This window comes from Balaenoptera borealis (genome assembly GCF_965194805.1).
Source record: "Balaenoptera borealis genome assembly, chromosome: 15".
In the NCBI taxonomy this organism is placed as follows: Eukaryota; Metazoa; Chordata; class Mammalia; order Artiodactyla; family Balaenopteridae; genus Balaenoptera; species Balaenoptera borealis.
Genome location: NC_138871.1, coordinates 76,404,023 through 76,419,872, shown reverse-complemented (window position 1 = coordinate 76,419,872; position 15,850 = coordinate 76,404,023). Strand labels below are relative to the sequence as shown.

The 15,850-nt window shown below is 58.6% G+C and overlaps 1 protein-coding gene across 2 annotated transcripts; it reads left to right on the top strand.

The window, feature by feature from the left end:
- Positions 1–7,072: 7,072 nt before the first annotated feature.
- On the top strand, positions 7,073–12,620 carry GDF7 (growth differentiation factor 7; the record flags this gene model as incomplete). 2 transcript variants are annotated; one of them, XM_082358445.1, is made up of 2 exons in its annotated part: positions 7,073–7,460; positions 10,236–12,620. In XM_082358445.1, the coding sequence occupies 2 exons, from the start codon at positions 7,073–7,075 to the stop codon at positions 11,180–11,182; spliced, it is 1,335 nt and encodes a 444-aa protein (XP_082214571.1). In that variant the 3' UTR covers positions 11,183–12,620. The 2 variants fall into 2 exon arrangements, with proteins under 2 accessions (XP_082214571.1, XP_082214570.1); XM_082358444.1 differs by having other exon boundaries at positions 10,224–12,620.
- Between the last annotated feature and the right edge of the window lie 3,230 nt (positions 12,621–15,850).

The following is a 15,850-nucleotide window of genomic DNA, read 5'->3' as shown; positions in this document are numbered from 1 at the left end:
AGTTCTCCAACTCTTTATCCAAGCCAGGAAAAAATGTCTGGGAGGACCGAACCCAGCTGGGGCTCTGCCATGAATTAAGGTATTATTTAGAGGTGGATCAGCTACCTAGGAAAGTGGGAAGCACACGGGGGTTGCCGTGGCTTAAGGCCAAGTCCCCAGTTTTGTGGGTAGCCTCACCCTTTGCAGGGCAGCCTCAGAGACTAGCCCCCTGAAGATCTCACAGATGCCTTTGCCATGTGGGCCAGAAGACCTGAGACAGGCCACCCAACTTGGTGACACCAGGTCCCTGGGTCAGTCCCCTGATGCTCCTGCCCGACGCTCTGCTGTGGGAACCATGAGACATTTTGGTCCCAATGTCCTCATCCTCTGGGGCGTCCGGAAAGTCTCACTCACATCCTGGATTGGGGGACACAACTTCTGGGTCCTCCAACTCTGCTCCTGACGTCTGTTAGCACCTATCTTCCCAGGCAAAGAGGACAGTTTGGTTCCCTACTCATTGTGTGTCTAGAACAGAAACCCTGGGCTCCTATCTGACCAAGATTGGAGGACTGGGCATTCCAAATCACTGCACAGTCTAAGAATTACCAGTTTTTATTCCAAAAGGAGTTTGTTTTGTTTTAATCTAATGTGTCCACAAAGGTCTCCAAGAAAAATCTCATGGAGACACAACTTCAGACTAGTGATACTCATAGAGGGGAAATGCCTCAAAGACAGTGGCCGTACAGAGGAGACCGGATGGACAGGTTAGATTAGCCTTCCAACTGGTTAAACCAGGACTTACTTATTAGAAAACTGTAAAAGCCACCATTTATTGAGCCAGGCACTATGGTAAGGACTTTACCTACTTTGTTTCCTTTATTCTTAGGCACACTTGACAGGTAGGAATCCCTGTCTCCATTTAAAGATGGAGGTTGACTGGTTAATTAACGTAATCAAGGTCACAAAGCTGGTGCACTGCAAAGGTAGATTGGAAGCCAGGTCTTTATCATGACCCCATATGCTAGTTTCTTTCCTGACCTCAGCGGAGGTGTGTCATCCTTGTCCCCTCAACTCCCGGATACCTTAGAGCTCCAGGTAAGCTGGTTCAACTGCAGGGTGCGGGTGCAGGGGTTCCTGAGTCTTCTCCCAGACTGGCCTTGTCGGTAAATCCGAGCAGGAGGGAGTTCAGCCACACTGTGATGCTGTTATACCCAGTGACCAGCAGATGGCAGTATCTGCCAGCCTGCTGCCATTTGTCCCAAACCCAAGGAAGGGCTCTGAGAGGTCCCCCGTGAAACTTCTGGAAAAGAAGCTATCTCACTCCCTTCTTCTCGGTCCCTTCCCCTCCCCACTCAAAGGCAGGCCAAGCCAGTGGCTGAGGGCCGGGCTGCAGCCAACCCTGGTGTGGATGCCAGAGCTGTTGCCCTGGGTAACCTGGGGGGAGGCAGCCTTCCATTGAGCATGGGAAATGCTTCTGAGCCCGAGGAAGCCCAGACCTGGACATCAGATGGGACTGAGCCAGAACCCTGATGGGATCTTCCCATACCCACAGCCGCATCCCTGGTCTTTCTGGGGGAGATGGCTGCAGCACATGTCTGGCTGAATGGAGAACAACAGCACCAGGTGTGCTGGTAGGTGGCTGCCTCTGAAGTCTGTTGTCACCATCTTCCCTCCCCCGCCCTCCCAGGGACACCTTCTCGGGGCGGAGCCGCAGACTAATTCTGCCTCCTCACCTCTAACCCTCTCCAGCTCTGAATCACAACAGCCGTAGTAGGTTCAGACTGGGGGCAGGTTCCTGGCTGGGTCCCTGGCACTGGGCCCCATCCTCATATGCTCTCCACCTCTCACAGGTGGACCCTTGGTGAACATTTGATTGTCAACCTCACTGTGCCTTTGGGGATCGAAAGCCAGGAAGGGCCAAGGGACTTGCGGTCCAAGGTTAGAGGCCAGATTTGAATTCTGGCCTCTTGACTCTCGGAAACCATCAACATCATAGCCAGGGGGCATCTGTTTTACCTTCCACAATAGTGCTGGGCTGCAGGGACCCAGAACCCCTAACAATGGGCAGGATGGAGGCTGAGCCCTCATCCATCCTCTCCCTCACCTCCAGTGTACCCAGGGCAGAGCTGGGAAGAGACCTTCTGAGCTGCACAGAGAGCGAAGGCACAGGATCACAGGGGGGCCCCATCATCCCTGGTGGCTGTGATGCCAAATGACAGGGTACTGATCCCTTTCCCTCCTTGGGGGCTTGGATGCCCTATGTGGGCAATGCAAGGTGTAGAGCAGGGCATCTCTAAGGAAACCTCTGATGCTCTTGTCATCAGACACGGGGCCTCGTGCCTGGTGTGGCAGGGGACACTGGCTCTAGACTGAGCAGGCTGCAGCGGGGGGTTGGGGGGGTGGGTCCAATTTCCAGTGGTTCAAGCTGGGAGAATCCAAGACCAGCTTCCTAAGTGGCATCAAGCCAGTGTGCCAGCTCGTGTTCCCAGGTGGCGTGTGAACTCCCATCAGCAGAGGTGCCTTTGAGAGGTGTGGTGGCTCTCACGGGTCTCATGTGCAGACTTCCCCACCTTCAGAGCTATCAGAAGGCTGCCTGGGATTGGGAGGGAGTTCCCATCTCTGCAGGTATGCAAGCACAGCCTGGGTAGCAGTTTGTGATGAATCAGGCATAACATGAAAAGTTGGCCCAAATAATCCAAAATATTCCTTCAGATCCTTGGATTCTAGGACCTGAGTCAGGAACCTGGTGGTCAGAGAAAGCAAACAGCTTCTGCAAAGGACGGATGAGCGGCAAAGTGCTCTCCGAGGGAAGGATCTGGGGATGAGAATGTGGGGACAGCTCCTGCCCACTCCAGTCAAGAAACACCCCGCCCCCAACCAGGCTGCTTTTCCCCTCCTCCCCCTGTTGGAGCCAGTCTCACCTCCCCTCTCTGAGGAGCTACCAGCTGAAGTCTGGCGCTCTTGGGAGACTGGGGGGGTGGGGGGTGGTCTGCCTACTGATAAAAAACGGAAGTTGGAACTCCAGCCCCAGTTTTCTCCCAGCCTTCGCTAAACTTCCTGCACCGGCCCCTGAGCCTCATCCCCAGCTGCACAGTGACCACTGGGGCAACACAGAGGAATAGGAACCCACCTACAAAGTGCACTTTGCAGCAGGTAGGATACAACTTCCGGGTCTCCAGGCTGGGACCACTAGCTCCCTCCTGCCTGGCCCACCTACCAAAGGCTCCCCGTGTGCCCCAGGAGGAAGCCCCGAGCGAGCCTGGGCCAGCCTGACACTGTGGCTCCAAAAGGCCACCTGCTCACCAGAAGGCCTCAGCTTCACAGAGTCAGGGAGAGAGGGCTGGGAACTCCTGGTCTCATATTCCTCTGTGCTCAGGGAGGGCGCTGCCTGCGCTCCAGACTGATGCTCAGTCATGGGTCCCAGGGAAGCTCTGGACAGGGCAGCCAGAGTCCTGGTCAAGTCAAGCCCTCACCGTGGGCCTGACTCGCTAGGCCATCCGGTCACATCATGTAAACTTAGCCACTGGACCACGTGCTCCTACTAGCCCGTCCTACTCTGAGCTCCGTGGCTTTTCCAGTCACAGGCAGGCCTTGGTGCTGGTGATGACAGAGTGCGTTCAGTGGCGGGTGCTGTGAGCTCCCAGCTGACGCCAGAGGCAGGAAGGAGTCCCTAAGACGATGCTTTCATAATCTTCACCTGGACCTGAGAGTTCTTTTTCTGCCAAGAATTTTCCAAAGAGCTTGCAAGGAAAGCCAGGACCCTCTGCCTCTCCACTGGAGTTGGGGAGAGCGTTGCAGGTCCAGCCCCCCACAATCTCACCTCCCCTCTGGGCAGCCAGAGGTAACCCTTTGCCCAGCCAAGCGTTGATGACTCCAGGCTCTGCCACTCACTAGGTGACCTGGGAAAGGGGTTAAATTTCTTTGCGACTCAACTTTCTTTGTCAATAAAGTGGGAATAATACCACCTACCTCACAGGACATCACAGTGGCGAGAATGAAGTGATATGAGTTATGTTAAGCAGTTGGCAGGACCCCTGGCACTAGGAGAAGAACCATCATTATTTGGTTAACAGTGACCATTATTAACAGTTATCATAATTATTTGAGAGGAAGGAAAGGGAGCCAGCCATGGCCCAAGCTTCCCTCCCTCCCTCCCCTTCAGTGTGGCTGGTCAGAAAGGCCCCCCATCCCCCCTTCCCATCACTTTACTTTGAACCACCTAACAGTGCACTGTACATTCATGTGCATTTATGGATTTACGTGTTTCCTGTCTCTTCTGCCCTTACAAAAGCTCCATGCGTTTGTCCTGTGCGTTGCTGAATCCACAACACACGGAAGGCTGCTCACAGTATTTACTGGAAAGAAGGAACGAATAGAGGGATGGATAAGCAATGAAGGAATGCATTATTGCCTCACTTTACAGACCAGGAAACACAGGTGACAGCAGCTAAGGCCTGGCTCGAGCACACGCAGCTGGTGGGTGGTGGCTCGAGCAGGAGCATCCCACACCCCTCCCCCCAGCAGTCTCCTCCAGAGCCTTCCAGGGCCTAGAAGCTACTTCTCTCTTGGCCATCATCTCCCTGGGGACCCAGAACAGACTAACAGAGGCAGGGCGACTGAGCCTCCTCTGTGCCAGCCTGTTATCCTGGACACACACCACCTTCCTGAAGTGAGAATCTCCCCATTTTATAGAGGAGGAAATTCAGTCTCAAAGAAGCTTAATGGCCTGCTCCCACAGGGACAGCAAGAGCACAGGGACCCCAACCCGTCCCTAATTCCTAAGCCCCAAGGTGACCTCAAGGCGGAGGTATCATGTAATTAACAAACGTTTATTTGGCACCTGCTGTACCAAGCCTGGGCCAGGACCCTTCCATTCTCTCCCTCACACAGCTGGAGAAGTCGAAGCCCAGATGATGCAAGGGACTGGTTTTTAAGAGCAAAGCCATGACCAGAACCAGGGCTACTTGACCCCAGCTCAGGGTTCCTAGGGTGTTTGTGCAAATCACAGACGAGATGACATGCAAAACTTCTGAAGACTGTTCATGCGTGGCTGAAGGAGGAAAGGAGGCCGAGAAAGACAGCAGGGACGCAGCACCGGCATCAGCGGAGAGACCGGTGGCTGGGCGATCACTATTTTGACTGACCAGTGTCTCTAGGGGGCGGCTCTGCCAGAGAGCCTGCGTGGGTTCGTGCAGGGCCGCTCTGTACCGGGACCACGCAGAGAGGGAGACCCGTGACCACGACCTTGTCGGGGCTCTCGGTCCTTGGTCCCAAAGGCAAGGTGGGTTAATGCAGCCCCGATCATCTTAGCTTCCCACCGCCCTTCCTGCCCAGACATTCCCTCGCGAACCTCGGGCCTTTTTCCTCCGCCCCCCTGATCCGCCTGGGGTCCTCGAGTTATGACCTTTTGCCAGGCCTCTCCTGCTCCCATACGTCCCGGAGTGGTGTGTGGCCCAAAGTCCCCAGCTGAGCGGGCGCTGCATCTCCGCGGTGGTCGGCAGGGCGATGACTGAGGAGCTCGCTCGGGACGAAGCAGCGGGTGTAGGGGAACTCAGAAGCCTGGGGCCGCAGTCGGCCCAAGAGCTCCCCGGGCCGGGCGTCTTCCGTGGGTCAGAGTGCGGGGCAGCTGGGCGAGAGAGGGACTCACGCGGCTTTGGGTCCGGTGGCGTCGGGTTGACGCTGATCGCCCACTCAAAGTAACCGTGACGCATTACCCCAGCCTAGATTTCCAGTTCGGTAGCAAATACAATTTTAAAATAAAAAGACGCGCCTGCCCTGCTACGGGGATACGTCCGGCTCCAGCCCGCCGTCCGGCTCCAGCCCTCCGTCTGCGCAACAGCGGATTGTCCATCCGCTGGGCTTTCCCGCATTCGAGGAATGTCCGGGCTGCTGGTGGAGCTAAGCCGACAACCGCCGACGACCACCCTCCCTGGTGCGTCTCCCTGAGATGTGGCCTCCGGGACCTACCCCTGCGGGCTGCGGACCCAAGTGCCAAGCTGCCCGCACGACTGCGGTCCCGGTCGCCCCCGCCATCCATCCCCCGCCCTGCGGGAGAACCGAGGCCCGGGAAGGAAGTACGGAGGCGCCACCCCGAGGCTCTTCACCGCCCGCCCTCCCGGCTCTGCCTGCGCCCCAACATACCCGGTAGCCCGTTTCTGTTAGCCAGGTCCCCTGGGAGGCGGGCGGAAGGTCCTCACTTTCGACGCACAGACGAACTCGGGGAGCCGCTCCCGCGCGGGAGTCCCCTCATCACCCTGGGGCTGCCTTCGTGGTTCCTGAGCTCCTTTAAGATCCTGGCTCCCGTCTAAGCGCGTGTTCCGCGCCCAAACCTTTGATTTTCGACCGTCGGTCCTTGTCCCGCTGTCCTTCCGGCCTGCCCTTCCAGCCGCTAGCCCTCTCTTCCCTACGGGTCCCCTCCCCTGCTCCGGCCTCCCGCTGCGATCTTTGGAAGCTGTGCCAGGGTGGGGAACCGCGGAACCGGTGATCAAAAACGCGCTTTTGTGTCCACCCTGCGCGCCCTGGTGGCCTCTCTGTGCGCGGTGGCCACGGGATCGTGACACTGACAGGCGAGGCCGAGCCCCGCCGCGGCCGCACTTCTGGCGTCTCGGGCTCCTGCAGAACAGGAGCGGGCGGGGGGCGGGTGCTTCTCCGCAGGGGAGTGGGGAAGACGCTGGGCGGGTACGCGCGGTGTATCGGAGCCTCTGACTCCCGAGGGCGCATTTGGCCCGGGCGCAGCGAGGGCGGAGGGGGTCACTTTGCCCTGGGAGCGCGAGGCGGGGCCCCGGTTTGTGGCGGGAGCCTCCGGCCGGTGACACTCGCCTGGCGAGAGTGGGGGCGAAGCGCTTCGGCGGGGGGAGGAGGCTCCGGCCCTGGGCTCAGCGTTAGGCCGGAGTAGGGGGCGCGGCGCTGCCGCCCGAGTGTTCAGCAGGGGGCGCTGCTCCGGGCGTTGGGCGGGGGTGGGGTGGGAGAGGAGGGGGGGCCGCAGCTTGCTGCGCACACTTCCCCCATTATTAAACACTATGTTCAAAAGGCGCCGGGGGACTTCCCGAAGCCACGGAGCCCGCGCCGCCCGCCCGCCTGGCCCTCGGAGCCCATGGACCTGAGCGCGACCGCCGCGCTGTGCCTCTGGCTGCTGAGCGCTTGCCGCCCCCGCGACGGGCTCGAAGCGGCCGCCGTGCTGCGAGCGGCGGGGGCAGGGCCGACCGGGAGTCCGGGGGGCGGCGGCGGCGGGAGGACCCTCGCCGCGACTGCGGGCGCCTCCGCTGCCCCGGCCGCCGCGGCTCCCGGGCCCCGCGCCGCGCGCCGCGCCGCGGGCTCCGGCTTCAGGAACGGCTCGGTGGTGCCGCACCAGTTCATGATGTCGCTTTACCGGAGCCTGGCCGGGAGGGCTCCGGCCGGGGCAGTCGCCGCCTCCACCTCGGGTTCTGGCCGCCACGGCCGCGCGGACACAATCACCGGCTTCGCAGACCAGGCGACCCAAGGTACTCACACCTCCACTGCGCCCGTCCATCCTGTCGGGTCCTAGGCTGAGGTCACCGCCGGAGCCTTGCCCCGGCACCATTCCATTCGGGGGCCCTCGGTCCCGGCACATCCCAGCCTCAGGTGTTAGAAAGTTCGCCGAGGCCCACGCACCCGAACCCGCAGCGCCTGGACTGTGGCTAGAGCCGCGGCAGCTTGCGGCGCCCGGCCCCGGAGGGCTGAGCCCGTCCCTCCGCCGGGCTGCCCTGGCCCTGCCGGCCGGCGGGTCCCCTCAAGGAGGCAGGCTGTGTTGGAGATCCGGAGAAGCAAGGAGGGGGTCCGGCCCAGAGGGACTGCGCAGTGGTGGTGGTGGCGGCTGCTTCGTTGCTCTGCAGTTCCCAGTCTTAAGGGGGCCGTACAAACTGGGGAAAACGGAGGGGAATGCGGGACACAGCAGGCATCAGACTAAAGTAAATGGCTCTGGAGAGGCTGGTGGCATCACCAGGTATGGGGAGGGCCCTTCTCAGCAGGCTGCGTCTGGGTAGAGGTGTGTAGCTATGGGTGCCTGCCTTGTGCTGGGCCCCTGGGGGAGCCAGAGGTGAAGGACTCCGGTTGTGTAGAGAGGAGAGGAGGGCCAGCGACCCTGCAGGAATGCAGGCCTCTCTGAGACCAAGTACCCCACCTTACTACGCCCTGAGCCCTCCAAAGGTAGGACTTGGGTGAGACTGTGGTGGTTGGTGAGTGTCATCTGGATTTTATTAATCTCTATTGAAGCCATTAAAACAGACAGATAGGGAAAATTTAACTAATTTCAGGCGGAAATGCAAGTAATTTCGGCCTTAATTCTATCCAGCCAGAGACTCAGCATGGAAGGCAGAAAGGAAGGAAAGGCAAATAGGGCCGGAAAGTAAGTGCTGCTGCAATCCAGGTCCTGCCTGGGAGCCACTGGGGGTTGTATATGCCCGACCCTAGCCTGGGAAAGCAGGTAGAGGCGGGGCAGTGATCTAATCTCTCGTCCCCTCCAACATACACATAATGTCTACACAGACTGCTTTATTTGGGATACAGGGGCATCCTGGGCCCAAATGGCCTTATAGCCTGGTGGGAACTTTCAAGCATTCTCCGAGGGCCTGGCATGCATCCTGAATGGGATGCTAGGGTGCTCATAGGGAGCCCGAGTCCTGGTGTACAGAGCCAGGGAAGGCCCCAGCCCTAACACTGCTGAGTGGGCTCCCAGCTGTGGGAGAGGTGAGATGTGCAGGGCCCTAAGCTTGTAGAGGCACCAGATGTTCTTTCTTAGGTCGAGTTAGGCCTTCAGTAGTCTCAGCCTGAGCTAAATCCTTTCCTGGGGAGCTCTGCTTGGTTGGCAAGGCTAGTAAGGCTGCCTCTCCTTCCTCCCTCTGGAGGGAGAGGATGCAGTGGCAGCATCTCAAAGCTGAGAGAGGCCGCGGGAGAAGCTCAGAGAACGTGTGGCAGCGAGCAAGGCCTTGGGAGAAAGCATGGGGGAGGGGTGGGGGAGCACTTGCCCAGTACCTCTCCTGCTTCCCTCTCCACCCTGAGCCTCAGCTTGGAGCAGGGCTGCCTGAGGTCACCGGCAGCACCCAGATTTCAGACCCCAGGAGTCGATGGCTTGGCATCTGTGGTTGGTGAGCAAATCTCCAATAGTGGGGGGAGTCTGCACAGTCTCTTCGCGTTTGGGGCAAAACGAAACCATATGACCTTCTTCAAAGGGAGCTCCTTATCTGCTGCTTGGTGGAATTTCAACTCTTTTCTCCTTTCTGAGCCCCAAAAGAAAAAAGTGCCCACAACCAGAAGTAAAATCCCAAAGCCCGAGTTGAGTCGTAACGGAGGGAAAGAATAAGTCTGCGAGGGGACCAGAGGGTACTGGCCGGGAGACCTCACTCTGTTCGCTGCCCTCACTGCAGCAAGGCAGTCCCGGCTGCCTCAAACCCTTCCCAGAAGGTTGCTTGCGCTCCTTTGCCACCTTTCCCCTCCGTCGGAGGTGGCGGAAACACTGGGAGGAGCTGAGCCTGGAGTTCCCCATCGCGACCAGGGGCTGAGCCGGGCCCCTAATCTGGGCCTCAGTTCCCCTTCAGCAAAGCAAGGAGGCTGGAGGCACTAAAGGGTCTCTGCAGCCCTGAGGGCGCGTTCCCCTTCTAGACGAGCCCCCGCCTGCGCCTGCATGGGAGATCGTGGCCGGCTGGAATGTCCAGGCTGGGCTGGGGAAGAGAGGTAGCAGAAGCAGTTTACAGGGGACAAGAATTTTCCGTTTTCGCACAGCCGGGACTCCGAGGCTCTCTTGGCGGCTAAGCAGGGCCATAACGAGCAGTCCCCTTACCGCGGCCGGCCTGGCCTCCAGGTCTTGAAGAGGCGCACGGCTTCTGATGCGCCCACCGGGCCTTCTTTCCGCCACCGGCCGAAAATCTGGCCTCCGACCTAGTCTTCGAAAACCCATGGCTCTGGGGCAGCCAGCGGAACTGTAGTGGCCTTAAGTCTTGGTCTCGGGCGCGGGGGTGCGTTCAGTTGATGTCCGTGGGTTGTAGGAAATCGTTTGGCTCGATGAACCAAAACCCAGATCCAGATAATCTGAACCTAAGGCTCCCTTTCTTCTGGACCAGGCTGGCGGCTTTCCGGCTGGAGCCGAGACGCCCAGGCAGGCGCCGGCTCCAGCGAGCCTTGTTCTCACGTCCAGGGCAGTTGGGCTATTTGCAGTTAGGAGGCCCCGCGGCCAGGCGTGCCGGCTTCGCTCTCACACCGCTTTCTCTGTCTCTGCCCGTCCCCTGCAGACGAATCGGCAGCCGAGACCGGCCTGAACTTCCTGTTCGACGTGTCCAGCCTTCCCGACGCCGACGAGGTGGTGGGCGCGGAGCTGCGCGTGCTGCGCCGCGAGTCTCCGGAGCGGGGCCCCGGCAGCGCGACTCCCCCGTTGCTGCTGCTGTCCACGTGCCCCAGCGCCGCGCGCGCGCCGCGCTTGCTGCATTCCCGGGCCGCCGAGCCCCTGGACGCCGCGCGCTGGGAGGTGTTCGACGTGGCGGACGCCTTGCGGCGCCACCGCCGGGAGCCGCGCGCCACCCGCGCGTTCTGCCTCTTGCTGCGCGGAGTGGCGGGTCCCGCGCCGGTCCCGCTGGCACTGCGGCTGCTGGGCTTCGACTCGCGGGGCGGAGGCGGAGCGGCGGCGGAGGAGCGCGCGCTGCTGGTCGTCTCCTCCCGCACGCAGAGGAAGGAGAGCCTGTTCCGAGAGATCCGCGCCCAGGCCCGCGCGCTCGGGGCCGCACTGGCAGCGGAGCCGCCGCCGGATCAGGGACCTGGCATGGGGTTGCCGACGGTGGTCATCGGCGGCCGCAGGCGGCGGCGGACGGCGTTGGCCGGGACTCGGGCAGCGCAGGGCAGCGGCGGGGGCGAGGGCCGGAGCCACGGGCGCAGGGGCCGGAGCCGCTGTAGCCGCAAGCCCCTGCACGTGGACTTCAAGGAGCTGGGCTGGGACGACTGGATCATTGCGCCGCTGGACTACGAAGCGTACCACTGCGAGGGCGTTTGCGACTTCCCGCTGCGCTCGCACCTTGAGCCCACCAACCACGCCATCATTCAGACACTGCTCAACTCCATGGCGCCGGATGCCGCGCCGGCCTCCTGCTGCGTGCCCGCGCGCCTCAGCCCCATCAGCATCCTCTACATCGACGCCGCCAACAACGTGGTCTACAAGCAATACGAGGACATGGTGGTGGAGGCGTGCGGCTGCAGGTAGCATGCGGGCCAGGCCGGGCCACGGAGGGGGCAGCCGCGCCACCACGGACTCCCCGCTGAGAGCAGCTTCGGGCCGAGCCTGTCACCTAGCGTGGGTGCGTGTCGGAGTCTGGCCCGGCGGCCGCACGGAGGAGGGAGCGCGCACGTTCACACACCAACACTCACACCCACACACTTCGTCACTCATGCGCACATTTACGGTGGAAGCATCCGAAAGCCCTGGGGAGAGATGACCTCGACGCTACCGAATGTCACAGTCATGTGTATTTTGCAAACAGATCACCATTGCGCCCACCGCCCCCTTTTGGGGAGAGGATGGCTTTGCATTGCTGTTACAGTAACTGGCACCAAATCGGGTAGAAACGGGTTAGGGACTTGGGGGCTTCAGAATGGGGGAGCTAAAGGGATACTTGAGTCTCATTTCACCCCTTTTTGTTTCTGGCTGAGTGTGGGGCACGGCCAGCTGAGGGGCAGAGTTCCCGGTGTTGCACCTGAGATCGACGGAAGCGCTGTAATGCCCTTTCCGAAGGCTTGAGTTGCATCGGGGCCATTTATTCTGGGGAGGAACCGCTGCAAAAGGCCTTATCTCTTCCCTTGAACTTTCAAAGTCTAACATTCTCCCGGTTTTGAAAAGGAACATTTGTCGGAAAGACTGCATTGTGGAGCTTCCCAGATCTCTGCAACGGTCAGCACCACCTTTTTTTAAAAATACAAATTCCAATTGGGAATGATCTAGAAAGTGGAAAGAAAATTTTCGGAGTGGGGAGGTGAGATGGGGGAGAGGTTTTAAAGCGCCAGTCTGACCTTACATGTCATCGGGTCGGGGGTGCGTGGCATCTGTCAGTTTCTGCAGCTCCTAAGCTGGGTAGACCGGGGGCGCGCAGGAGGAAGCTAGTGCAATGTCTGGGGATGGGGAAAGGGGGGCGCTATGGCTTTCCCTAGAGACCTGCCAGGAGGTTTTCCTAAGGAGCTGGGAGGAGACTCCTTGGGTTTGAAAGAGGCCCGGAGGTGTCCTGGGGCAGACTCCTGCAGAGGATTGGGGCTTGTCTGCCAGGTAGGCAAAGCCCCCTCCAAATGGTGCCCTCGAGTGGCCAACACGTGCTTGTGCTTAGCTATCAAGTCTGTGTCGGCTTTTATGTGCTTTCACTGTATTGTTGCTGTAGTTTTTGGCAGTGTGATAGTAATGGGAAGCGAAGCCACACAAAAGTGCTTTTGTGAGATTTCAACTCCCCACAACCCAGTGGTTCAGAGCAGGAGGCAGGTCGGCCCCTCCCCTACTTGCTCCGTGGAAGGGCATCTGCAGCTCAGCTGCTGTGGCCCCTTTAGAAGGGCGGTGGTATGGGGGCCTGAGGTGGAAGCCTATCCCCCAGTCTCTGTATTTTGCTCCCAGGATTCTTGCTGATGGTAGGAGTGTCTGGCCATGTAAAAGGGAGGTCGAACATGCCAGACTTCGTTGTCTTATTTGGTTCATTTCTGCCTGGGAGTCCTCTGTGGCCTGTGTAAATGGTTGGGAGAGGGAAGAGAAACAAGTTGGATTCCACCTGTCTGGGGCTCTGAGGGCTTCCTTGAGAAACCCTGCAGCCCTCCTGGGTCCTCCCGTTTACGGCTGTGCTGGGCTTTCTCCTTTAGGGTCCCCAAGAGGCATTCATCTTGCCCTTCTTGTCTTGGATGCTAAGGTCCAAGACAATTTATAAAAATTTTAATTCTCAGTGATTACACTCTTAAGAGAGGAAGAGAAAGTTGAAAGATTTAGATACAGCTAATTTATTTAAGGGTCCCACCTCAGTGCTTTTTATCCTTTAAAGTTCCCCCGAAGGAGGAGAAAGCACACTTATCATGTGAATTTATATGCTGTGGCTGTGTGAGTAGCTATACATAACCTGAAAATGCAACAGTCCCTTCAGGTTCAAACGAACAAATAACACAATCCCAAAGTGGCTGCCATGGTACACTCCCATCCGATTTCAATGACTGGGCAAACATTTACGAATTTTGCCAGGGAAGCCGCACTCTCCTTTTCTAAACTATGATTCCAATAATAATTGCATGGTGATTGCTCTGATACCTGTCATAATGAAGAATTTTTTAAATGGCACTAAAGTATTAAAACTTGTGGTATTAGAAGTTTTAGAAAGGGAGCTGAAAAACTATAGCTAAATATTATTTTGAAGAAATTCTAGGATATATAATATCTTTGGACAAAAGCAAACATTTGATACTTTTTTAGTAACTAGGAAAAACAATTTGGGAGGAAGAAATGTCTTGATTTAGCCTGAGCTTTTTATGGCAGGAAAAATATGTTCATTTTCTGTTTCCTCTGTTGACTTGCTTCTCCCAAGGGGCGTTGTAAGTGACGGTGGAAGGGGGGCGTCTCCCTGCATCTTGAGCCCAGGTAGCACCCCTGGCTGGGGGACGCTGTCCTTGGTCAGTGACGGTTCCTTCGATGGCCCCTGATGCCCTCAGTGTGTTCTTTATCACATAAAAGGAATGCCTCCTAGAGTTCCTCCAGAGCCGCATGTAACCCCAGGGACCACCATGGCCCATCTCAGGCTTCTGGCGTCTCAGAGTTAAAAGCAGGTGAATGGAGGGGATGATGTGCTGTGCTTTGTAAAAAAGACAGCGAAAGGGCCATCACGTGTGGAGGCAGACAGGTTTTTGCTGCAGAGCTGCGGTTTGAGTAGCTTTGTCAAGATGTGGAGAAGCGTGTTCCGCCCGCACAGTTGGTAGCGCCGTGTACCGTCTGTCTGTCCTCTAGGCAGTGGGGAGCGGGGCCGAATCACCCAGCTGGAATCTCCCATCCCTAGGGGTGGGAGAGCTGGCTGTTGACAAGCAGGGACGGAGTGTGTCAGGACTGCGAGCGAAGGTGGCTCTCCCCTCCTCACCTGTGGTCACCAACGTATTCCTCTCAAAGTAAATCACATTTTCCATTTTGCTGGGGGAGAATCTTGTACTGCTAGTTGAGATCATTCAAACTACTCTTCCTGCTAGAGAGGGAGGTCTGGCATCCCTGCCCGGGGAGCACAGGGCAGGCCAGCTGGGGCCCTCAGGGGGTTGGTGCCAGGTCTGCCAGACCCCCAGACAGTCTGGTCACTGCTGCCTGAAGCCAGACTTCCGTACCAAGGGCGACCCTTGCACTGGAGGGTGGCAGTGCCCACCGATGCCGCAAGGCTTGCCTGGTTGAATTCTGGCTTTCCTGTCAGGGGGGCTGGGCCCTCCAGAGAGGGTGGCAGGCTTTGTCAGCTCAGCTTGGGGAAGCGGGCTTGAGCTGTGCCATTCATCGAGTACACGCTCCCCTTCGCCCTCCTGTCGTGGCATTTTATTGCTAACATGGCATGGGAGGGAGAAGAGGAGTGGATTGTGTGATTGGCGAGGCACCCGTCAAACCCCAGTGTGATGACTTCCCCCCTGACAGCTCTCGGAGGTGTCAGCAGGAGCAGAAACCTCGCTTCTACCAGTGCTCGAGAGTACTGACCACTTTGTGGGTGTAATCCAAGTGGAATTCAAATCCTACAAGTCACTTATCCTGTTCTCAATTTCATTCAAACTCAAAGCAGTAAATAACTATGGACTGTAGACTGATCTTCTTCTTAAAGCAGGGAGAAAAACTGAATGCTTTTCAAGAGCAGCTTGTGCACAGAAAAAGTCAGACTCTTCTTGCTTGAATGTGGTCTCCAGAAAATCCAGTGAGAGGAAGAGAAAGCACTGCAGCCATCTCTGGGCCACAAATGATTCTCAGGACACAGAACCTCCTGCAGGTCCAGAAAGCAGGGCTGGCTCAGTGGGCTGCGGGCCAGAGGGCCTCTGGGCGATGCCGGGTGGGCTGGGAGGCTCTGGAAGGCAGCAGTTAGAAGGGGCCAGGGGCCAGCATCATCCTCTCAGAGAGGGCCTGGCCTGGGGAGGGAAGAGGCAGCGGCTGAGTGAACCCAACAGCTAGAGGGCAGTGGGAATGGGAGGTAGCTAGACCCCTCTGAGGGGCTGTGGGCGGCGCTGGGGGCCGAGCCCGCCATGGGCTCCTCACACCCAGGACTGAACTGCCCCACCCGGCATGGCCACCCGCAGGAAGGCCGCTCCACAAGGCACCTCTGGAGAAGCCACCGCCCTGCTCAGAGCTTCAACTTCTGCTCCTATAAGATGAGGAGCGCTCAGGTCCCGTGGTTCTGGGATTCTCCTTTGTCCCCAGAGCCCACTCACGTCATTCAAAGGCAGAGCAGATGCGACTTTCTGGAGAAGGTTCCCTCAGACCCAGTCCCAGAGCCGCTCTCACAAGTGCTGCAGCTTTTGCCTGTGTGTGCGTGTGTTCATTACACTCTTAGCCTTTGTTGGTGCTTCCTGGATGGTGCTTTGATTTCCCCCTGGGGCAAGGCAGGCGCGGGGGAGGCCATGATCTTGGGGGGGCGTTAGGGCTCAGCTCACCAAAGTCACGACCTTTCTCACGTTGTGTCCCAGCTGAGGGGCGCTGCCAGCCCTGCTTGAGGTCTGCCTGGGCTCACACGGGGTGGGTAGAGCCACACTCGGTCTTGGGCAGGCACCCACGCTGCTGGTGCCTCTGTGGGGGCAGAGGAAAGAAGAGGCTGTGCCTCGTTGGCGAGCCGGACTGTCCCAGAGTCCCTGGATGAGGCAAGCCAGCCCGCCTGAGGGTGAACTGCTCCGCCAGGTCCCCACCCGCCCC